General features: G+C 42.9%; 1 protein-coding gene across 2 annotated transcripts in view; it reads right to left on the bottom strand.

Moving 5' to 3' along the window:
- The window catches only part of LOC137349681 (extended synaptotagmin-2-like), a 276,064-nt gene that overhangs the window by 17,186 nt on the left and 234,740 nt on the right, over positions 1-24,138 (bottom strand). The window contains exons 12-18 of one of the 2 annotated variants that reach the window (XM_068014993.1): positions 22,294-22,383; positions 20,251-20,346; positions 16,376-16,438; positions 11,310-11,384; positions 8,411-8,497; positions 2,275-2,424; positions 76-467 (exon numbers count right to left, since the gene is read on the bottom strand). In XM_068014993.1, the coding sequence (XP_067871094.1) occupies positions 76-467; positions 2,275-2,424; positions 8,411-8,497; positions 11,310-11,384; positions 16,376-16,438; positions 20,251-20,346; positions 22,294-22,383 (953 nt within the window). The remainder of the gene's footprint in view (positions 1-75; positions 468-2,274; positions 2,425-8,410; positions 8,498-11,309; positions 11,385-16,375; positions 16,439-20,250; positions 20,347-22,293; positions 22,384-24,138) is intronic. The other variant, XM_068014994.1, reaches the window with a different exon arrangement.

Raw genomic sequence — 24,138 nt, 5'->3', positions numbered from 1 at the left:
CCTTCAAACTGGTTTTAATTACAGACAGACTTCCCCTCCCCCCATCCCCAGTGTAAAAGTGAGTGAGGGCCATACTTTTGCAGTTGCCGCAATCTCTGGTGTAACTCCTGCGTGGCGAAGGGTAGCGATACGTCAGAGGCAATACTTGGAGTTGGTTCTTTAGCAGAAAGGTGTGACGGAGAGCCTGTTTGACTGGAGGTGGTGTGAGCTGACGGAGCTTGTTGGAGATTGGTGAGCCTCTGTGGGCTTTGGGAAGCAGTACTGTAGTTCTCCACCTGCTCTGTCTTCTCAGGCTTTTTGGTGCTGTCAGCAGCAGGAACAATGGGGGCAGGTTTATTTGATTCTGTGGGGGCGACCAGTTGCGTTTTTGGTGCTGGCTTCCGTGCATCCTTGCTATGTGATGGTTGCTTCTTTAACTGAGCTGACGAGCGATCTGGATCTTTGTCTTGCTTTTCAATTACAAGGATCTGTGAAGAGGAGGGGCATAATATGGGAATCGCTTCACAAGTTTTAGAAAGTTATCTGACAATTATATGGCATTTTAAGTACAGGCCTTATGAAGGGAAGTTTACGACTGAAACCAGGATCAACAACGGGAATGGGTTGCCAGAAACTGTGATATTGCTATCATTTGGACATTCAACACAAGCGAGGCACTGGAATGGGGGGATACTAAAAGCAATATTCCAAAAGCAAGGTACCGAATGAGTCCTTTGCAAGATTGTTATGGATGAAGAAAGCCATTCAGCCTATCTTAATTCATTGTTAGTGCTATCCAACTGCATGTTACTGTCTCGTGTGTTAGTCCTGTGTGATCTTGTGTAAAGGTTTGCAGACAAGCAAGTTATACCAGTTGTCATTTCCCTCTTTGAAGTTTTCTAAAGAAAGGAGAGCCAGTAACCTTTTTAATTTCAGCTGTTTCTCTCATGGTTAAGAGTTTGAAAGGAAAGTACTCATCAGTTGAAAAAAAGTCTACTAAGTGGATTTAGCTGTAAATTTGCACAAAAATCCACCATTTGCAATCAAATAGTATTTGTTAAGTAACACAAATGATGACAGATATAACTTGCTTGACTGCAATCCTTTACGCAAGGTCCTCCAGAACTAACATGCAAAACAGTCAGATGCAGATGGATAGCACTATACAAATAGGGGGAAATCCAACAACATACAGGAGCTGAAGCTCCTAAAGTTGGATTAACAACCATTCATTCCCCTCTTACTGTCTAGCCAGGGTAACCCCTATGGAATAAATTTAGCCCAGCAAGAAACAAATTGGCTAATAAGTATAGAACATGTGATCGAGGGCTCTTACTGTCAACTTGTGGATAGCTAGAAGTTATTGTTCCCCTTACAGCATAGATGTTACTGAGCATATTCAGAAACAGCTTTCCTACGTTTAGCATGGTTAAATTATATACATTTTTAAATGGTGTTGATGTAATTCTCCAGTTCACTGAAGTTGAGCTCTATCCTTAGCTGCTTCCTTCACTACCATCTCCTGGCTGCACTTTAGAGCTAACTCCTCAAAGTACTTTGTAGTACAACATCATGACAGAAATGTTTTTCATGAGTGACCATATTTATTTTTAACTTAAAAAAAACATGTTCAGATCTTTAATAAAGACCTGAAGTGAACTGCTACCAAGTAGGAATAGTCATGCCTTCAGTATAACACTATACATGGTGTAATATTGAAGGCTACATATTAAACTGGATGATATTGCTGCATTTGTTTTTCTTTCTCTCAAGTGTAAGACAAGTTAACATTCCTCTTTGGGACAAAATGTGGGTAAGGGAGTCATTTAAGACACGGATAATCTGTGTCTTACTGGGCTGTTTATGAAATTAAAATCAGCAATGTGAGTCTGAACTGAACTCAGGACTTGGCATTTAAATATCACACACTGGATAAGTGGAACATGTTCCTAACAACTGTGGCTGTTTGTTCTTGCTCTGCTCCACCTGCGGTCCAGCAAAGTAGACACAAGGAGGGGTGATTCCAACATCAGCAATGGCTTAGGTGACAAGAGAGAGCTGTCATTAAAATATCACAGCACTGTTCAAATTAGTTGTTTTGTTAAGGGAGTCAACACGAGCAGAAGTTTTCTAATGTCAGCAAAGTTTGTCGTTGAATTCCAGAAACACTATTTGTTCTTCGAACAATTCAATTTTTGCAAACTTTGGTCACTCTCTTAAACCAATATCCCTAGCTGAAGAAAACAGGAGTTTGCCTTTTACTTAAAGAAACCCGAAGACAGTGTTCACACATACTCTAAGCATCATCTTCATCTTGAGTGTGCTGCTGGGACCAGAATTATTTAATTGGAATCGCTGGTCCATTGTTAAGTCTTCAGCTTCCAGCAACTGTTTAAGAGGTAGGTTAAATGAACCTAGCGAGCATTGGTGATGATCATCCTTAGCCTGGAGAAAACAAACCACATAAACAGTGAGTTTTCAAAGCACCAAGTAACAGGTAATCCTTAAACAGAAACAATAAAATTACACCATGATTTTGTACTACAGGCTGGTTTTGGTGCTCCTAATCCAGGAATGAAGCCCACCAGAGATTGTTGTACATAGCCATTTCCAATTTCTGCAGATACATTAGACGAGCAACTGGGTAGGGGCTAAACAATTCCATATAGGGAGCAAGAGGGAGGGAAGGTCAATTAAAAGGTGGGATACCCAAATCCAGTACTACATACCTTCTAGCAACTGTTTAGAGTGGCAATGATGAAGGTATGAAACAAACTGAATACACTGCATTTTTGCCAGGAAAGGGTGTGTGCAAGCAGAAATAGCAGCTAGTACAATGTAAAGAAACATAATTCCCCACTTTGAGCCTCACACCCCAAATCACTTTGTTTATTTCCAAAATATACTTTATTCATAAAAATCATTACAAAACAGTTCTAAAAAGCACGAAGCCAAACAAAACAAAGAGTTCAAAAGAGATCAGTTTCCTTCAATACAGGAGTGAGTTGCCTCACAACCCTTCCATTTCATTTTACATGTTATGTACATTTGACAGCAAAACAAATATTTTCTGGATACAGTTGAGGGGTTTCCCAAGGATACAGCCCCTCAGTTCACCTTGGTGGGGGGGACCTTACACAGTGGTCTTTCCCCATTGAGCCTTTGTCGTGGCTACCCCAAGCTTTAGTGCGTCCCTCAGCACGTAGTCCTGGACCTTGGAATGTGCCAATTTGCAACATTCGGTGGTGGACAACTCTTTGTGCTGGAAGACCAGCAAGATTTGGGCAGAGCAAAGGGTGTCTTTCACCGAATTGATAGTCCTCCAGCAACAGTTGATGTTTGTCTCGGTGTGCGTCCCTGGGAATAGCCCGTAGAGCACAGACTCTTGTGTCACAGAGCTGCTTGGGATGAACCTCGACAAAAACCACTGCATCTCTTTCCACACCTGCTTTGCAAAGACACATTCCAGAAAGAGGTGGGCACCATCTCTTCCCCACCACAGCCACCTCGAGTACATTGTGCAGAGGGTGTGAAACTTCTGGCGTGCAGGAAGGATCTGACGGGGAGGGCTCTTCTCACCACCAGCCAAACTAGTGCTCCTTATGCTCCATGTCGGAAGCCGGGCACATTTCCAGTGCCCGGGACCAGCATGTGTGCAGGAAGTGTGTCCAGCTGCAGCTCCTGGAAGCCTGGGTTTCGGAGCTGGAGCCGCAGCTAGGGACACTGTGGAGCATCCACGAGGTGAACAGTATCGTGGATAGCACGTATAGAGAGGTGGTCACACCGCAGGCTCAAACCCCACAGGCAGAAGGGGAATGGGCGACCACCAGGCAGAGCAAGAGGACTAGGCAGGCAGTTCAGGAATCTCCTGTGGCTATTCCCCTGCAAAACAGGTATACTGCTTTGGATACTGTTGGGGGGAATGGCCTCTCAGGGGAAAGCAACAACAGCCCAATTCGTTGCACCACAGTTGGCTCTGCTGCACAGGGGAGAAGTAAAAAGTGTGGGAATGCAATAGTTATAGGGGATTCAATTGTAAGGGGAATAGATAGGTGTTTCTGTGGCCGCAAACGAGACTCCAGGATGGTATGTTGCCTTCCTGGTGCTAGGGTCAAGGATGGCTCAGAGTGGTTAAAGGACATTCTGAAGGAGGAGGGTGAACAGCCAGTGGTCGTGGTACACATTGGTACAAATGACATGGGTTAAAAAAAAAGGATGAGGTCCTAAAATCAGAATATAGGGAGCTAGGAAGTAAGTTGAAAAGTAGGACTTCAAAGGTAGTGATCTCAGGATTACTACCAGTGCCATGTGCTAGTCAGAGTAGAAATAGCAGGATATATTGGATGAATACATGGCTGAAGAGATGGTGTGAGGGGGAGGGTTTTAGATTCCTGGGGCATTGGGAGCAGTTCTGGGGGAGGTGGAACCAGTACAAACTGGACGGGTTACACCTGGGCAGGACCGGGACTGATGTCTAGGGGGAGTATTTGCTAGAGTGATTGGGGAGGTTTAAACTAAAATGGCAGGGGGATGGGAACCTTTGCAAGGAGTCACAGGAGGGGCAATCAAAGACAAGAACAAAAGACAGTAAGGGGAATAAGAAAAGTGATAGGCAGAGAAATCAAAAGGCCAGAATCAAACAAGGCCACAGTGAAAAATAGTGGGAAGAGGACAAGTAATGTTAAAAAGACGAGCCTTAAGGCTTTGTGCCTTAACGCGCGGAGCATTCGCAATAAAGTGGATGAATTAATCGCACAAATAGATGTAAACGGGTATGATATAGTCGGGATTATGGAGACATGGCTGCAGGGTGACCAGGGATGGGAAATGAACATCCAGGGATATTCAGTATTTAGGAAGGACAGACAGAAAGCAAAAGGCGGTGGAGTTGCATTGCTGGTTAAAGAGGAAATTAACGCAATATTGAGGAAAGATATTAGCTCTGACAATGTGGAATCTATATGGGTAGAGCTGAGAAACACTAAAGGGGCAAAAAATGTGAGTGGGGGTTGTATATAGACCCCCAAACTGTAGTGGTGATGTTGGGAATGGCATTAAACAGGAAATTAGAGATGCATGCGATAAAGGAACGTCTGTAATTATGGGTGACTTTAATCTGCACATAGATTGGGCAAATCAAATTAGTCACAATACCGCAGAGGAAGAATTCTTGGAGCATATACGGGATGGTTTTCTGGACCAATACATTGAGGAACCAACTAGAGAACAGGCCATCCTAGATTGGGTATTGTGTAATGAGAGGGGAATAATTGACAATCTAGTGGTGCCAGACCCCTTGGGGATGAGAGACCATAATATGATAGAATTCTTCATCAAGATGGAGAGTGTCGTAGTTGATTCTGAGACAAGGGTCCTGAATCTTAGTAAACAAAACTACGAAGGTATGAAGCACGAGCTGGCCATGACGGATTGGGAAAAGTTACTTAAAGGGATAACGGTGGATAGGCAATGGCAAACATTTAAAGAGCGCATGGATGAACTGCAACAATTGTTTATCCCTGTCTGGCGCAAAAGTAAAATGGGAAAGGTTGCCAAACCATTGCTTACAAGGGAAATTAGAGATAGCATTAGATCCAAGGAAGAGGCATATAAATTTGCCAGGAAAAATAACAGACCTGAGGATTGGGAGCAGTTTAGAATTCAGCAAAGGAGGACCAAGGGATTGATTAAGAAGGGGAAAATAGAGTATGAGAGCAAGCTTGCGGGGAACATGAAAACTGACTGTAAAAGTTTCTATATGTATTTGAATAGAAAAAGATTGGTGAAGACAAATGTAGGTCCCTTACAGTCAGAAACAGGGGAATTTATTATAGGGAATAAAGAAATGGCTGATCAACTAAATGCATACTTTGGTTCTGTCTTCACAAAGGAGGACACAAAAATCATACCAGAAATGTTGGGGAACACAGGGCTTAGTGAGAGAGAGGAACTGAAAGAAATCAGTATTAGTAGAGAAATGGTGTTGGGGAATTTGATTGGATTGAAGGCCGATAAATCCCCAGGGCCTGATAATCTACATCCCAGAGTACTTAAGGAAGTGGTCCTAGAAATAGTGGATGCATTGGTGGTCATCTTCCAAGATTCTCTAGACTCTGGAACAGTTCCTACAGTTTGGAGGGTAGCTAATGTAATCCCACTATTTAAAAAGGGAGGTGGAGAGAAAACAGGGAATTATAGACCAGTCAGCCTGACGTCGGTGGTGTGAAAAATTCTAGAGTTGATTATCAAAGATTTTATAGCAGAGCACTTCGAGAACAGTGATAGAATCGGGCAGAATCAGCATGGATTTACGAAAGGGAAATCATGCTTGACAAATCTACTAGAATTCTTCGAGGATGTAACTAGTAGAGTTGATGAGGGACAGCCAGTGGATGTGGTTTATTTGGATTTTCAGAAGGCTTTTGACAAAGTCCCACATAAGAGATTAACATGTAGGATTAAAGCGCATGGGGTTGGGGGTAGTATATTACGATGGATAGAAAATTGGTCGGCAGCCAGGAAACAAAGAGTAGGAATAAAAGGGTCTTTTTCTGAATGGCAGGCAGTGACTAGTGGGGTACCGCAGGGATTGGTGCTAGGACCCCAGCTATTCACAATATACATTAATGATTTAGATGAGGAAACTAAATGTAATATGTCCAAATTTGCAGATGACACAAAACTGGGTGGGAGAGTGAGTTGTGAGGAGGATGCAGAGAGGCTTCAGGGTGATTTGGACAAGTTGAGTGAGTGGGCTAATGCAAGGCAGATGCAGAGAGGCTTCAGGGTGATTTGGACAAGTTGAGTGAATGGGCTAATGCAAGGCAGATGCAGTATAATGTGGATAAATGTGAGGCTACCCACTTTGGTAGCAGAAACAGGCAGATTATTATTTGAACGGCTGTAAACTGAGAGAGGGAAATATGCAGTGAGACCTGGGTGTTCTCGGACACCAGTTGCTGAAGGTAAGCATGCAGGTGCAATAGGCGGTAAAAAAGGCAAATGGTATGTTGGCCTTCATAGTGAGAGGATTCCAGTACAGAAGCAGGGATGTCTTGCTGCAATTATACAGGGCCTTGGTGAGGACACACCTGGAATATTGTGCGCAGTTTTGGTGTCCATATCTGAGGAAGGATATTCTTGCTATAGAGGGAGTGCAGCGAAGATTTACCAGACTGATTCCTGGGATGGCGGGACTGACGTATGAGGAGAGATTGAGTCGTTTAGGATTATCTTCGCTGGAGTTCAGAAGAGTGAGGGGGGGGGGGATCTCATAGAAACCTATTAAAATCTAACAGGACTTGATAGGGTAGATGCAGGAAGGATGTTCCCGATGGTGCGGGAGTCCAGAACCAGGAGTCATAGTCTCAGGATACTGGGTAAACCTTTCAGGACTGAGATGAGGAGAAATGTCTTCACCCAGAGAGTGGTGAGCCTGTGGAATTCGCTACCACAGAAAGCAGTTGAGGCCAAAACATTGTATGTTTTCAAGAAGGAGTTAGATGTAGCTCTTGGGGGAAAGGGATCAAAGGATATGGGGGGAAAGCAGGAACAGGCTACTGAGTTGGATGATCAGCCATGATCATAATGAATGGCGGAGCAGGCTCGAAGGGCCGTATGGCCTACTCCTGCTCCTATTTTCTATGTTTCTGTGCATTCCCTCCCCTGCCCCACCCCAGCACTTCCAAAATTTGAAACTGTCCCGGAGGCATCGGGATCCTGTGATGACCTCCGGGACCACGAATGGCAGCTGCACCGGGTCCCATCCCTGTGCCCCTTTGAAAATCCGGCCCCTGATGCTTCCAGGCATTGTCACTTATCATCATCATTTTAGGCTGTGTTCATCCACTGCATTCATTACATTCATCCATTGCATGAGGATTTCTGCCATATACTGACGCACTTGCAAGGCGCATTGTCTGTAGAAGGTTTTTCTGTTGGGGTTAGCTCACCCTCAATGCTGCACTGGAGTGACAGCCATGATTCTTGTGCTCAAGCCCTGGAGTGGGCTTGAACCCAGAACCTTGTGTCACTTATCAGAAGAAATTATTCCTTTTGGTTTGAAAGATCCCTATTCTGATATGTCACATGTTAATGAAACACCATTTTTCTTTACTTAAACGGGTTTACAATCTAGCTCCTTGTTACTGATTATACAAATCACTCTTAACATTCCCAATTCTGAATTCTGGTTTAAAATGTCACATTAACACAGCATTTTTTTAGCAATGTTTTTACGTTAATACAGCTGTTCTGAAAAGTTTCAATAAAAAACTGAATTTCTCGCCTACACAAATCTAGAAACCTTTACTTAAGTTTGGTTTCCTGCTGTAAAATGCCTAATACTTTGGTTCAAATTGTTGGTTAAAATAAAGGTAACGTAATACAGTGAAAACATTTCTGTTAAACAGCTTGTTCTTAAGCACACTACCTCAATATCCAGGTCCACAGTTAGTGGATTATGAATGCGGAAAGTAAACGCTTCTTCCCAGACAGGCTCTGTGGTCCGATATCGAATCTGAAAGCAAGACAATGTGATAAAAAAGCTAGCACCTCACTGATGGTAAACCCAGAGTATGTGGATGGCAGACAATCTTCGTGTGGTCCGCTGTTAAAAATAACCACCTGGTAACACACTTTCAGAACTAGCTCTATAAAATAAACTGTAAGTCAATAATATAAGACATCATTGAATCGCAGGATTCAAATATCAATGAAGCACATCGACTTTCTTCTCTTATAAGTGTTAAGATTCAATTAGTGTGTGTAATAATATTTTGAGAAATCCCTAATTCTATGTAATAGACAATTCAATATAACTTGTTTGTGTCATGAATGTCATGTGGGCATTTCTCCAGATCACTTTGCCATCGAATGGAGGCAGGCAAATCAGTCACCATTTGTGCATCACACAAATGATAAATATATTCAGGAAGGGCACATCTCATTGCTGGCCACAAATAGTGAGCAGGGAGGATGGAGTGATTGGTAAAGGAAAGTAGTAAAACGTTTCAAAGTGCTTCACAGGAGCGTTAAACAAAATGTGACAACAAGCCACATAAGGAGATAATGGGCTGGATTTTAACAAATTCTCGACGTCATGATCCATGGCCGGGGTGGGGAGAGGGGGCCTGAAGATGGCTCCGGATGAGGCTCACCACAGACCTCGTTGCTGGCAGGGCCTGGCCTGATCCACCCAGCTGCGGCATGCTCCTTGGCGGCTCCCCCCCACCCCGCCGCTCGGCGACGGGACATTTTAAATATGCAAATCAATAAAATTAATAAATCTAAATACTTACCTGAGATCTTGAGGGCCTGCCGTGATCTTCGGCGCAGCAGCCGGCACTCCTGTGCCTTCATATCCCCATCTGGGGAAACAGGGCGCCATGCTGGTGGAGACGGGGGAGGAGATACGTTTACCAGTGTGGGTGGGGGGGCGGGGAATGGGGTCAAATTAATATAATGGGATGGTGGGAAGGGTTGAAGCTTAAACTCTGTACAGTTTGGTGAGGAGGATGGGGGAAGGTCAGATGTAAAAGGTAAGTATTTTGGGGGTGGGGGGTGGGTGGGAGAAGGACAAATAGTTATTGTAATTGTTATTGGGGAGGGGGTGGGAAAGGGGCATAAGAAATTTATTTATTTAGTTTTGGGGGATCTTTCTTAAAAAAGTATTAGTTGCCCTTTAAAAATGGCACCAGCGCCTGCGCACAGGCAGCTGGTGCCATTGCCGGGGATGGACAGCCCGCCCCCTCCATGTGATTGGGGGGGGTGGGGAGGAGGGGGCCACCCTGGCTATTTAAATGAGATGCCGGACTAGAGTTCATGGCAGTTCTTTGGCACGTGGCCCACCCATTTTTTGAGCTGACCGCCGAGATCAGCGGCATACTCTTGGAATCCAGCCCAATAGGTCAGACAATCAAAAACTTGGTCAAAGAGATTTTAAGGAGCGTCTTGAGGGATTGAGAGATAAAGAAGCAGAGAGGTTTAGGGAGGGAATTCCAGAGCTTTGGGCCTTGGTAGCTGAAGGCATGGCCACCCATGGTGAAGCAATTAAAATCGGGGATGCTAAAAACACCAGAATTGGAAGAGCACAGAGATTGAGGAGGACTGGAGAGATAGGAAGGGGCGAGGCCATGGAGAGATTTGAAAATAAGGATGAGAATTTTAAAATTGAGGCGTTGCCAGACCAGGAGCCAATGTAGGTCAGCAAGTACAAGGATGATGGGTGAACGGAACTTGGTATGTTAGGATATGAGTAGCACAGTTTTAGATGAGCTCAACTTTAAGGAAGGTGGAAAATAGGAGGCTGGCAGAACAGCATTGGAAAACTCAAGTCTAGAGGTAATAAAGACAAGGATGGGGATTTCGGAAGCATGAACTGAAGCAGGGGCAGAATCGCAATGTTATGGAGGTGGAAGTAGGCAGTCTTGTTGAATGAGTGGATATATGGTTGGAATCTCATCTTGGAGTCAAATCTCAGACAGTTGCCAGGGAGAAGGTTAAAACTGGCAGCTGGGAAACAGAGATTGTGGCAGGAACCAAAGACTATGGCTTTGGTCTTCCCAAATTTAGTTGGAGGGAATTTCTGTTCATCCATAATTGGATGCTGGACTGGACTGGAGGTTTTGCCTGAAGGGAGGTATGGTAATGCATGATATAGTCAAGCCAGGTCTGGTGGTGGATGATAGGGCCAGTTGTGATATGGAACGGTAACTGACCTAAGGTTGAAGCGAGTAAAGGCAAAAGCTGTTGAGCAGGTCAAATGCAGCAGTGATATTCGAACTATGAAAGGACTCGTGAAAAGAGGTTAAGAGTTATGAAAACTGGATGAGATTTGAAGGTAGTGCAGGCACATGGATGGTTAGGTAGACAAGGAAGTGGTCAGATAATCTTATCAGTGATTAAGATCTCAAATTGTTATGCTCTGTGAGATGGAAATGTAGAAGCTAAGGGAAGGAAGATCGTAGTGAGAAGGTCATCTGGGTATTTGGGAGGGCAGTAAGCATCCAAATATTGAAATAAGCAGGAAGTATGAAAGGCAATCAGGCACTTGAAGGTGAGAAAGGAGCCAGAGAAGTGGGAGAAGAGGCTGAGGAGGGACTGTGTGATGACAGATATGTCATTGTGAGAGGAACTTGTTGTTGGAGATGGGAAGCATGGAATAGAGAGGTAGAAGTGTATAGAGCAAAACCCAGAGATAGTCAATAAGGAGGTGGGATTAGATCCAGAGAAAAAAGGGCCAAATTGTGAAATGCTATAGAAGTTGACTTACTTGGTCAAAATAAACACAAGCCCTGATATTAACTATGACAGCAATATGGTTTGCTTACCTTACTTTCATATGTGTTATGCCCCACTGACAGCTGGACAAATGGGTTAGGCTCGCTGTTCATTTTCCTCCCAAACTGTAATGTAAGGTGAAAAACTTTGGAAGTCAGCCAAGAAACCATAAATCCTTATCTAGTTAGTAGTTGACACACACAAGGTATTCTATTTAGGATTTGAAACTTACCTAAAATTTTCTTTCCCATTCTAAGAATCTGAAATGGATTAGGTTGGTACAGTTGGAAGCATTTATGTATTGGGCTACAGAAATAATTAGCATGTTACTGGGTAAGAATCAAGATGCTAGGAAAATGCATCAAACTGAAACACTTCTAACATATTTTTCCTTTCAAAAGGGTGGTGGAGAGAAGAGTTTATCTTCAAGGTACACATAACAGATATGCAAAGAGCTCTGAACTAGCCATTAGAAAGTATATGAGAGCAGAACAGGTGTGACTCTACCCGTAAACTGAGCCTCCACACAGCAGCATGCCCAAGTTTGAGATCGCCACTAAATGAGCGAAATGGAACGAGAACTCCACCATTCCTCAGCCCAGTCTGTTGGTGCTCCAATGTGGTGCAGTTAATAATTACATTGCACTAAATTTGGTTGAAAGATCTGCAACCTGGGCAAATGATGCTTAATTTACAAAGCTGGCATAGTTTCATACTTTGTAACTGGAATTAATTGCTTAACATTATTAGAAGGAAAAGAAAGTTTGCAAATTCAGTTTGACATTCAACGAAACTGCATTGCATGTAATCCAACCTCAATTCTGTGGTCCCATGCCAATCTGAGGTAATTTAGAGTTAAGGGGCTGAATTTTATGAGCCCTCTAGGAATGAACAGGGTGGTGTGGAGGCCCATTAAATTGTGAGGGTAGGCGGGGGGGGGGGGGGGGGGGAGTGGAGTGCCCGTCGCCTTCCCTATGCCATGGAATTTTGTCCAGGGCAGGGAAGGTCCAGGACGGCCTTCCAATTGAGGCCCCAAAGGAGTCCTGTGCCACCCCCACCTGTGCCACCACCCCTACTCCTCACTGGGGCCTGCCTGACTGGCCCGGGCGAACCCGCCCCCACTTACCACCTTCCTGAGGCTAGATGGCTGTTCCTGGTCCAATGACTGCTGTAGTTCCAGCAGTGGCCACTGTTCCCAGTGGTGCTGCTGGGACTGCTGACTGGCCAGTAGCGCTTGGAGGCAGGGTCCCCATTCTCAAAGGGACGGGGACTCTTGCCCTTTGACCCAGCGTCGGGACCCCTGCCGTCTGGATGAATTTTAGACTACTTGGGCTGAATTTTAAGAAAAAACTCAAAAACTCATTGTGTTTAACACTGATAGTACTTTTTTTTTTAAAGCAAAATATGGTTAAAATGTAGGGACAGGGAGAGCATAAAATCAAGTGGGATAGTGGTGGTGGTGGTGGGTCCTTCCCGCCACCATCCCACCTCTACCAAAATTTAGTCCAGGCGGGAAGCCCTGTGAACTGTCATTCTGCCCCACCGCCAACTGAGGTTCTTAACTGGGCAATTAACCCCCAATTAAGGGCTTCTTCCCGCCGCAGCAGCCTTGCAGCAGATGGCCCTGTTGCTGCACGGGAAACACAGCATGGAAAGCCATGTGGGCAGCTTCCCGGCTCCAGTGGGGCGGGGGTGAGGTCCTTCGTTAAAAGGCACTTTGTCCCTGAACAAGGGACACGGCATAGGGAGGGGGGGACCGGAGGGGGGGACCTGATGAGAGCCATCCCCCTGCCGCCGAACTCCCTGCCACTCTGCACCCTGCGCAAGACCCCTCCGTCCCTGACCTACCTGAGGCCCGGTTCCAGCAACACTCCTTGGCCTCAGTTAGGTGCTTGTGATCAGCCAGAAGCTGTGCAATGGCAGGACTTCCAGCCACAGGGTCCTTGATCCCGTGGAAGGCCCACTGCTATCCACTTAAGTGGCTGATTGGCACTTAATTTGGCAGGCCTTCTGTGGAAGATGTGATGCGGGGATTTCAGCGTCGTTTCATCTGGACGTCGAGAACTCCGCCGCCAGAATAAAATTCCTCCCATACAGTCCAAACCATCCATGCACACAAACATCTGGACTTAGCTAAGGAGACAAAGCCTTCAGCATAGGAGAAGAGGAGGGAAGAAATTTAACTCAAAATAGGGAGGGAAAAGAGGATTAAATAAATTATTTCATTTGTGTTTATCATCAAAAATAAAATATAGAACATAGTCAGGAAATAGATACTGGCCAAGTCAAATTAAATTTTATTTTTGCAGCTTGAGATAATTATTGATTATAATTACATATAGAAATCCAGCACCTTGCTTGAATTTCATTTTTGTTTGTTCTTCAAAAACAAAACTTTAGTGCTATCTATTGTTAATAGCATAGTTAGAAAGTCACAGTAATACGCCATTCATGATAAATACTTTTAAACTGCATAAGTAATCATTTAAGTTGGCTGAAGCAGTGTTTATTTCCTGATTATATTCTGGAATTCCATTAAATTAAGGAAAAGAAAATAACGTATGCAATGCTTTTTTTTCCTCCATCTTTTTTCAGCCAGTTTTCTCCTCTCCCCTGAAATCAGTGATTTCTTACTGGTATACAGCACCTCTCCCAAGTGTCCAGTATTCATGTGAAACTTGATGGTGAGGATCAGACAGGCCATTTGGCACATCGTGGCTGATCAAATCTTCAGCTGGTAACCATGTGTACATAACTATGTACACACACATTCCCAGCAAGAGAGTCTGGACCATTATCAGGAGGGGAAACCCTGGTTGTTTTTGTCCTCCTTAACCCAGGAATACTGAGGACAAGTGTAACAAAATAAATAACCTGCATTATATACGGCCTTTCACAACCCTCAGGATGTCCCAAAGAGCTTTGCAGCCAATTAAGTACTTTTTAAGTAGTCACTTTTATAATGTATGAATGTGGCAGCCAATTTGCGCACAGCAAAGTTCAGAAACAGCATTAAGATGACCAGATAATCTGCTTCAATGCTGTTGGTAAAGGAATAAATATTAGCCAGAATATCGGGGAGAATTCCCCTGCTCTCCTTCATGGCATGGGGTCTTTTATGTCCAACTGAAAGGGCAGACGGAGCCTCAGTTTAACATCTCATTTGAAAGGCGTAGTGTAGTGCTCCAACAGTGAGGCACTGCACTGTCCAGCTCACACTGCTGTAACTAATTCTACATTATTAGTAAAAAGCTCTATGGCTGCAATTATACAAGTTCTACTTTGAGATATTCCTCTCACCTGCTTGAAAGAGGACATGGTAGTAAGCAGCATGCAAAGAGACAGAACAGTGCAATTTTCTTTTCAGGTTTGTGTGTGTTTTGGGGGAGGGTGGGGCAGGTGTTGCAGGTGGAGACACGCTTTGACGGTCAAAGTGAGAAATATAAAGTAGAGAAAGGTGAACTCACATCTGTGATGGCCTGTTCATGTTTGCAGTCTAGCTTACTAATAAAGAATAGAAATTTGATGAAGTTCTAGAAGGTGTGACTGCATTTAATTCCACCCCAATCTGTGTCAACATCTTGAGATGAAGTGGCACGGGAAGAAAATTAGACGGGCAATGGACCTTGTTCTCATTTGTGAAATATATTAGAACCAGTCAGTTTCAGCACAGATAGTATGCTACAGATTTAAGCAATGAACTGGCTTAAAGATTGTTTTAAACCGGCATGAATATGCAAAATTTAACATGGTAAAACACGAGTTTCATAAAAAATGAAGTCAGCAACTATTAGTTACTGAAAAGTTAATTTGAGCCAATTCAAGACATATAATGAGGCCTGAAAATACTTCCAGTTTCTGCTTGCCTCCTTTACAGTTTATAACAAAAACCACATTCTAGCTCTTTTTACTTCAGAAATTATAGAAATATATAAATAATAATTACCACTGTCCAGACAGATTATCTTTAATACACAGTAATTCATTTATTAGTTTAGTTAGCAAAGTAATATTGATTTTACTGAAGGCCACAAAAAGTCACTAATTTCAGGTTGCTATTTGTATTTTGCTTTGTCCAAAAGTAGAAATTTGCCTAAATCTCAACTTCTACAGACCTCTTTTAGGATCATTCCCAGGGCAGTGCATGGCCCTAGGAAGATGCCGGCAGGCATCAGTTCTGTACCTGGACAGAATGGTTGCTGGAAGTGTCATCACAACACTCGCAATTGGGCATCAAACTTGGTACATCAGCTGATTGCAAAGTGACTCAGATCACGAAACCCACAAACCCAGAGGATCAGCAAGTTACATGGCCCAACATCACAAGTAAATTCCTCCCAACTCATCTCTTCCCTCAAATTCATTCATGTTCTCCTCTCTCAAATTCATTAATCACAATTATACCACTGGAGCTGTTACAGAACTGATTTATAAATCTCTTCTCTAAAAAACCACTGGAGTGGTGCTCAAACTGGGATTTGCAGAGACCTTCCAGGTGGTCTGCGACACATGGCTGGACTTACAGGTGGGCAACTGCTGTGGTCAAGAGAAAGCGAATGAGCTCCAGTAGGAAGTGTACACTTCTCCTGCTCTCCCCTGCTCCTCTAGTGCTCTCTGACCACTACTCCCCCTGTGCTCCTGCCTAGGATAGACAAATTCTGCAGTGAGAAGCAGGCACACCAATCTCACTGGTATCTTTAAGTGCATATCTGCTTTCTTAAAAGCATTATTTAAATACTCTTTACAGGCAGCAATTTTGTATTATGAATATTCTATAGTGTTCTAACTTAGGTTGGGGGAGTCCATGATTATTAATCCATTAGAAAAGGGGTCCGTCAACTAAAAGCATTTGCGAACCCTGAATGACTGAGAACTTACCGTTACTCGTGTCATACAGTGTGACAAGAACTTGCACCTATATACTGCCTTTTATTTAATAAAACGTCCCAAGGCACTTAAGGTGACAATTAAACCGAGTGATATCAGCAAGTACTTGACAGTAATTCTCTCATACCACTTTCATCATATCAATGGAAAGTTCGAACCTAAACACAAAACCCTCTTTTCCATCCCAGTGTGACTCTGTGTGGTCTTCAGTGAATGATTATCAGATTACCTTCATGGATTTGGAAATATTAGTCTTCTTCAAGCCTTCAGGGTTAAATTCAAACGGATTGCGCTTTGTGCCAGGAAAGAATGAACAGAGAGGATTAACAAGTTGCACATGCAATGCAGTAACGGCATTCTGTTATAGTAAAGTGATGAGCACAACATTCCACCCAGAAACCTTTGAACTGAAATGCAATGCAAGAGTTTTTAAAAAATCTTTTAAAAAGATCCCCAGAAATCAATTTGCTTAGTTAGTACCAAGAAAAGTTGAAGTGACCCAAAATGTAGCTGCCTAATCAGGTGTTGAAATTGTAAACGATGTAATCCACTTGGTTTTAAAATAATTGGTATATTAACAGTTTTAAAATTCACCACAGTGAAAGCAATCACAGCTTTTAAAAAATTGGGCAGGTTGACTGACCACAAAATTTAAGATTCAAAGAAATAATTCTGAAACAGACATGTCACTCGTGGTAAAGCAACTGCCTTGATTTGCAGACAGGTGATGATTCCAAGTTACTAATTGTTTTTAAAAGGTAAAACTGAGTTACAGGTGGGATTAGTAGAGATGGAACTCCTAGATCTCTGTTCAATTAGAGCCTTAAAAGAAAATGGAAACAATTATTCGGAGCGAGGGATAGACCAAATAATTTCAGGCCAGTCAATGTAACCTCAGTAGTAGGCAAATTATTGGAATCAATTCCGAGAGACAGGATAAACTGTCACTTAGAAAGGCACACAGATTAATCAAGGATAGTCAGCGTGGATTTGTTAAGGGAAAGTCGTGTCTGACTAATTTGATTGAATTTTTGGAGCAAGTAACAAGGAGGATTGATGAGGGTATTGCAGTTGAGGTGAGCTACATGGATTTAGCAAGGCTTTTGATAAGGTCCCACAGGGCAGGCTGGTTTAAAAAAAAAATTCCATGGGATCCAGGGAAATGCAGCAAGGTGGATACAAAATTGGCTCAGTGGCAGGAAACAAAGGGTAATTGTTGACGGGTGTTTTTGCGACTGGAGGGTTGTTTCCAGTGATGTTCCGCAGGGCTCGGTACTGGGTCCCCTGCTTTTTGTGGTATATATTAATGATTTGGACGTAAATGTAGGGAGAATGATCAAGAAATTTGCAGATGTCACAAAGATTGGCTTTGTGGTTGATAATGAGGAGGATAGCTGTAGACTACAGGAGGATATTAATGGACTGGTCAAATGGGCAGAAAAGGGGCAAATAGAATTTAACCCGGAGAAGGTATAAGCTGATGCATTGGGGAGGTCAAACAAGGCAAAGGAATACACAATAATGGGAGGATACTGAAAGGTGTAGAGGAAGTGATGGAGTACATGTCCACAGATCCCTGAAGGTCGCAGGACAGGTCGATAAGGTGGTTAAGAAGGCATATGGAATCCTTTCCTTTATTAGCCGAGGTAGAGAATACAAGAGCAGGGAGGTAATGCTGGAAATGTATAGCTCATTGGTTAGGCCACAACTTGACTATTGCGTGCAGTTCTGGTTACCTCATTACAGAAAGAATGTAATTGCACTAGAGTACAGAGGAGATTTATTCAGATGTTGCCAGGACTGGAAAATTGCAGCTACGATGAAACATTGGATAGGCTGGGGCTGCTTTCCTTGGAACAGAGGAGGCTAAGGGGAGATTTGATTGAGATGTACAAAATGGTGAGGGTGCCTGGATAGAGTGGATGGGAAAGGCCTATTTACCTCAGCAGAGAGGTCAGTGACTAGGGGGCATAGATTCAAAGCGATTGATAGGATTAGAGGGGAGATGAGGAAAACTTTTTTTACCCAAAGGGTGTTGGGGGTCTGGAACTCACTGCCTGAAAGGGTGTTAGAGGCAGAAAATCTCATCTCAATTAATAGATGTGCAGCCGAAGTGCCATAACCTGCAGGGCTATGGACCAAATGCAGGAAAGTGGGATTAGGCTGGGTGATTCTTTTGTTTCTGGCCGGCGCAGACACGATGGGCCAAGTGGCCTCCTTCTGTGCTGTAAACTTTCTATGATTCTATGCATTAGATATTGCAATGGGTAGGGTTGCTCGTAATGAATGAATTATTTTGAACCGTATGACTTTTCCCACCCATAAGTATCTTGTGATTTAGTGAAAATTGCTTCTGTTCATGTGGACAGAACCAGCCTGGCTTATCTATGACAGGCACCCACGTTAAACAGCCTTGCTTGCTTTATAAGCTCACACATAAAGAATAATCACTCTGGCAAAGTATCAGAGGCCAGTTAACCAGCATCCATTGGACCCCAACATAATCCACTGCCTTCAGAAAACAAATGGCAGAGTAAAGGAAATTTGCATCTACCAACATTACCCTGGATTTTAATTCAGTCAATAATCATTATTTAAATTTAATGCATAGGATCCACAGATATTTGGAGGCATGTGTTCAAATAAAAAACTTTTGATTTCATTCTCTAATAAAAGGCCAAGAGATGAGCGTTCCTCAAACAAGAAAAAAAAAACAATTTCACTTTGGTTAGTGTTGCAGTCAGGGAATTTTCCTCTCTTTCACTCAGAAATAGTTATATTTTATGTTTTTCCTGCTTCATGTTTTGTGCAAACAAGATAAAGCTATCTCCATTTTGGAATCTTTGGGTTTAACAAAATCGGGGCCACTACCCCCACTCAAAAAGGAAGCAAAAACCATGATAAAAATACACCGCCTGTGAGTATATTTTTCCAGGCAAGTAAGTGACGATCTGTGCTCAAGCTATTTTTAAAAGCTTTTTTGGAATTGCACATCAGTTTTCTATATCAGAGCATGCATCAAATTAATAAACATGCTCTGCAAATTGGGTCTAAACACAAAATATAAATTTCCAGTATTAGCGTCAATCCACACTGTAGCACTACACACAAAATGCAAACAGAATAGAGCACTCACAAAAAAGTCTCTAAAGATTGAGCTAGTATTTTCACAAAAGACTAGTCCTGCTGCTCTCCTCTCTCGTAAGTATCCACACCCAAAGTTTCCTTCGTAGACATTCTTAAGGAAGATGGAAGTGAAAGAGAAAGCAAAGAGTGATGGGGTTGGACAGGTACGTGCTGTAGGGAAAGGCAGAATGGAATGCAGGAACAGCCAGTTTATTGTAAATAACAGCCAGAGATTGAGATAAATAGCAGCCAATGCATTTAATACAAATACATATATATTATGATATTATACAATGCAATTTGGAATTTAATAATCCTGTCAAATAGTGCCTCCATGCACAAGAAAAGGAACATGGCTTCTCAATCACTGCGTAGAAATTTGCATCATATTCAACAATTCCCAAACTTGGAAATACTATACTTGCTCACATCAAGATGCTTCACTTGATAGAGGTTCCTTGCATATAATGGTCACAATTCCTGATTTTTTGAAGTGCATTTTTCACCACTCATTGTAAGGGAACAGAATTACAACATTGATTTCTTTGCTAAGAATCATGGTGACAACTGTTTTTCAGCAATGAAGAGAAATCAGCAGAACATGTTCAGGAACAAACATAGCAATTGACATTTAGTACTTCAACTCAGAAACACTAACTTGTAAAGAAAACATGAATAGTCCATTCAGAAATCTGAAAGCAGGAGTCCAACTTAATACAAAGATTAAACAAAGCAAGGTAGATATCCGATGTCAATCTAAAAGATGCACACCTGTAAGTATTTGTGACACTGAACATGTTCAACAAGTATATTACTGACCAGCTGACAAGAATGAGTGGGTGAAAGATTTTAAAAGACTTACACAGCTCAGTGAAAAAGCAGATGAAAAAAATGACAGCGCAATGCAACATGGCATACTACTAATAGTTGCAGCATCTCAAGAAAATAATGCTCATCAATAAATACATTTCCACTTACTGGGAGATTCCTGGCAGAGTCCAGATAGACGATGAGTAAGGCAGAGGAAAGCCCGTCATTGGCTGTTCCTTTAATAGCTTTAGTGCTAGCCATAGCCTAGAGAACAGAAGTAATAAGTAGAGTTCTACATTGTGCTGGTTTGCTGCACCCATATTGGCATAAACACATCAAATTTCAGATTTTTTCCCCCATATTTCATAACCTAATCACGTTACAGCCATGAAAAGGCTCTTCAGTTTATTGACATCCGTACCCTAAGTAGCACACAAAATACAGATTGTAAAGTGAATGCATTATCAGCAAACACTCCTTGCTTAGTCTGGGGAACAGTAGGCAGAGGGAGTTATTGGGTTGGATTTTTCAGTCAGTGGTGATGTGATGGCACTCACCACTGACCTCAAAGAAAGCTGACCACAAAGGTTGAGCGAGCTCTGTGGCGTGAATTTTACCTCTCCCGATGTTAATTTAATTATGGTGCCAGCTATAGGGGAACTCTAGTGTCCTGCAACAGTGATGTCATCAGACAAGCTGAGCAGATTACACTGCAGATAATTTTACAGAAAGTGAATAAAGTTTAAGACATACACATGGGACTGGTAGAAACTGAAATAACATAAACAAACATTAAACAAATCTATGGAAATTTTATCATGGAATGAAGCAATTGACATTCCACAAATATAAAATTAGTTTTTCAAGGCCAGAGAGATTGTTCAGCAGTAATTATGTCTTAACATACCATTAAAAACCCAATTACACCTCATTTAACACAGCATAACTTCTTCAAGGACTTTTACAGCAAGAATAGTAGGATAAAAAGTGGAAGTTCACGTGTCATTTCTAATTGATTGCAATCTGTGACGACTTCAACAGTGCACCCTGTGGAGGAGTGGGCAATCACCGACAGCAACTTCTGGACTTTCACGTTTAGCTGCACATGTGCGGACACGAGAAGCTGCTGTCACTTTCACAAGGCAATGATGATGAACGCTGACTGTTTTGTCACCATTACAACGGTAACATTTTTGCCATTATTTAGAGGATTACAGCTTCTCTTGGGAATAGATACATCACATTAAGCCATCCCAAAACTTGTGGTTGTAATGGCGGCAAAACAGTCAGTGCTCTACTGTCACTACTGTGAAAACTGACAGAAACTTCTGACGTCCACACATGCACAGTTAAATGTGGAAGTCTGGAAGCTGCTGTCAGTGATACCCTGCTTCTCCATGAGATGCGCTGTTGCTGTCTTCGCAGACTCAATGAACACGGAATCACTGAATTGATGTGAAGTTCAACATTTTACACACTATTCTTGCTGTAAAAATCAATGAAAATATTAAGCCTTGTTCTATCAGGAGTAACTGAGTTTTTAATGACGTAATTAGAGCTGAACAATCTCTCTGACCTTGAAAAAACAATTTTACAAGTTGCCATCTTATCCCATCAGAAGAGCATTTAAAATTGCATGATCTTTAAAGTAACAAAGATTAATTTTAATTTTTTTCAAGTTTATGAAATTTCAGCTTGTACCTTAATCCCATGAGTATTTCCCAACTTTTATTTGGCTTTATATGCAATGATTAAAATGTGAATTATATTCCATGCATTTCACTCCCAGCTTTGCTATCTATGAGATTTGTTCAATCTTATTGGCTGATCGGCCTGCCTGACCTGTTACTGGATGCCACAGATCCCCTAGAAATGGTGCCAAATTCAAAGCAACACAGAATAGAAGAAACCTTAAAAATGTAAGGTGCAATATAACAGCATTAAATCTAAGAAATCTTGTGTACATATTGGAAAAAGTGACTTCAGCACGTACAAACATCTCACCTAGAATATGAATAAAGGGATGCAGCTAAATGTCATTTGAACTTGCCTTAACAACTGCAACTTTTTAGATTCATCAATTTGCGCCATTTTAAATTTGGTGGTGGTGGGGGGAGCACTAAAATCGTCAAAAAAAACTTCAGATTTAGTAGCCATCGCCTTGAACTGAAAATGGCAGAGCTCAATTTAATGTACAAAATGTTTAGGTACCTGAGGTAGTCGGTCAGCTGCTGGCAGCAGAGAGAGCCACTCCAACTTCAAGTGCAACTTTCCTTTGCTCACCTCATCCAAATCGAACCACTGTGAATGGATAAAATGATCAAACACCAAGAACATTGTGTTAATGTTTAGCAATTGTTTAATTATATGCAGGTGGAGGTGTTAATTGGGGTCTTATTTGAGGACTTATAAGGAGACTGTACGGAGACTGGTGGAGGTTTTGAATGAGGAGACACTCGTTTGTAATCCTTTTATGTTGTACAATAAATGTGAAACTATGTAAAGACAGGCTCCAGCATTTTCCTTCCACAACAGGCTTTCTGGAATTTAACATGTGCGGCTTTCGTGCAGAGAGATCGACCGTTGACATGCTGTTCTCCCTTCGTCAGATACAGGAGAAATGCCGTGAACAACAGATGCCCCTCTACATTGCTTTCATTGATCTCACCAAAGCCTTCGACCTAGTCAACAGACGTGGTCTCTTCAGACTACTAGAAAAGATCGGATGCCCACCAAAGCTACTAAGTATCATCACCTCATTCCATGACAATATGAAAGGCACAATTCAACATGGTGGCTCCTCATCAGAGCCCTTTCCTATCCTGAGTGGCGTGAAACAGGGCTGTGTTCTCGCACCCACACTTTTTGGGATTTTCTTCTCCCTGCTGCTTTCACATGCGTTCAAGTCCTCTGAAGAAGGAATTTTCCTCCACACAAGATCAGGGGGCAGGTTGTTCAACGTTGCCCGTCTAAGAGCAAAGTCCAAAAAGTCCTCACCAGGGAACTCCTCTTTGCTGACGATGCTGCTTTAACATCTCACACTGAAGAGTGCTTGCAGAGTTTCATCGACAGGTTTGCGGCTGCCTGCAATGAATTTGGCCTAACCATCAGCCTCAAGAAAACGAACATCATGGGGCAGGACGTCAGAAATGCTCCATCCATCAATATTGGCGACCACGCTCTGGAAGTGGTTCAAGAGTTCACCTACCTAGGCTCAACTATCACCAGTAACCTGTCTCTAGATGCAGAAATCAACAAGCGCATGGGTAAGGCTTCCACTGCTATGTCCAGACTGGCCAAGAGAGTGTGGGAAAATGGCGCACTGACACGGAACACAAAAGTCCGAGTGTATCAGGCCTGTGTCCTCAGTACCTTGCTCTATGGCAGCGAGGCCTGGACAACATATGTCAGCCAAGAGAGACGTCTCAATTCATTCCATCTTCGCTGCCTCCAGAGAATACTTGGCATCAGGTGGCAGGACCGTATCTCCAACACAGAAGTCCTCGAGGCGGCCAACATCCCCAGCTTGTACACACTACTGAGTTAGCGGCGCTTGAGATGGCTTGGACATGTGAGCCGCATGGAAGATGGCAGGATCCCCAAAGACACATTGTACAGCGAGCTCGCCACTGGTATCAGACCCACCGGCCGTCCATGTCTCCGCTTTAAAGACGTCTGCAAATGCAACATGAAATCCTGTGACATTGATCACAAGTCGTAGGAGTCAGTTGCCAGCGTTCGCCAGAGCTGGCGGGCAGCCATAAAGACAGGTCTAAAATGTGGCGAGTCGAAGAGACTTAGTAGTTGGCAGGAAAAAAGACAGAGGCGCAAGGGGAGAGCCAACTGTGCAACAGCCCTGACAAACAAATTTCTCTGCAGCACCTGTGGAAGAGCCTGTTACTCTAGAATTGGCCTTTATAGCCACTCCAGGTGCTGCTTCACAAACCACTGACCAGCTCCAGGCGCGTATCCATTGTCTCTCGAGATAAGGAGGCCCAAAAGAATGTAAAGACAGGCTCCAGCATTTTCCTTCCACAACAGGCTTTCTGGAATTTA

The sequence above is a fragment of the Heterodontus francisci genome, chromosome 2 (assembly GCF_036365525.1).
Source record: "Heterodontus francisci isolate sHetFra1 chromosome 2, sHetFra1.hap1, whole genome shotgun sequence".
NCBI lineage: Eukaryota > Metazoa > Chordata > Chondrichthyes > Heterodontiformes > Heterodontidae > Heterodontus > Heterodontus francisci.
Note: the sequence above shows the minus strand (reverse complement) of the source record. Positions and strands in the feature narration are given on the sequence as shown.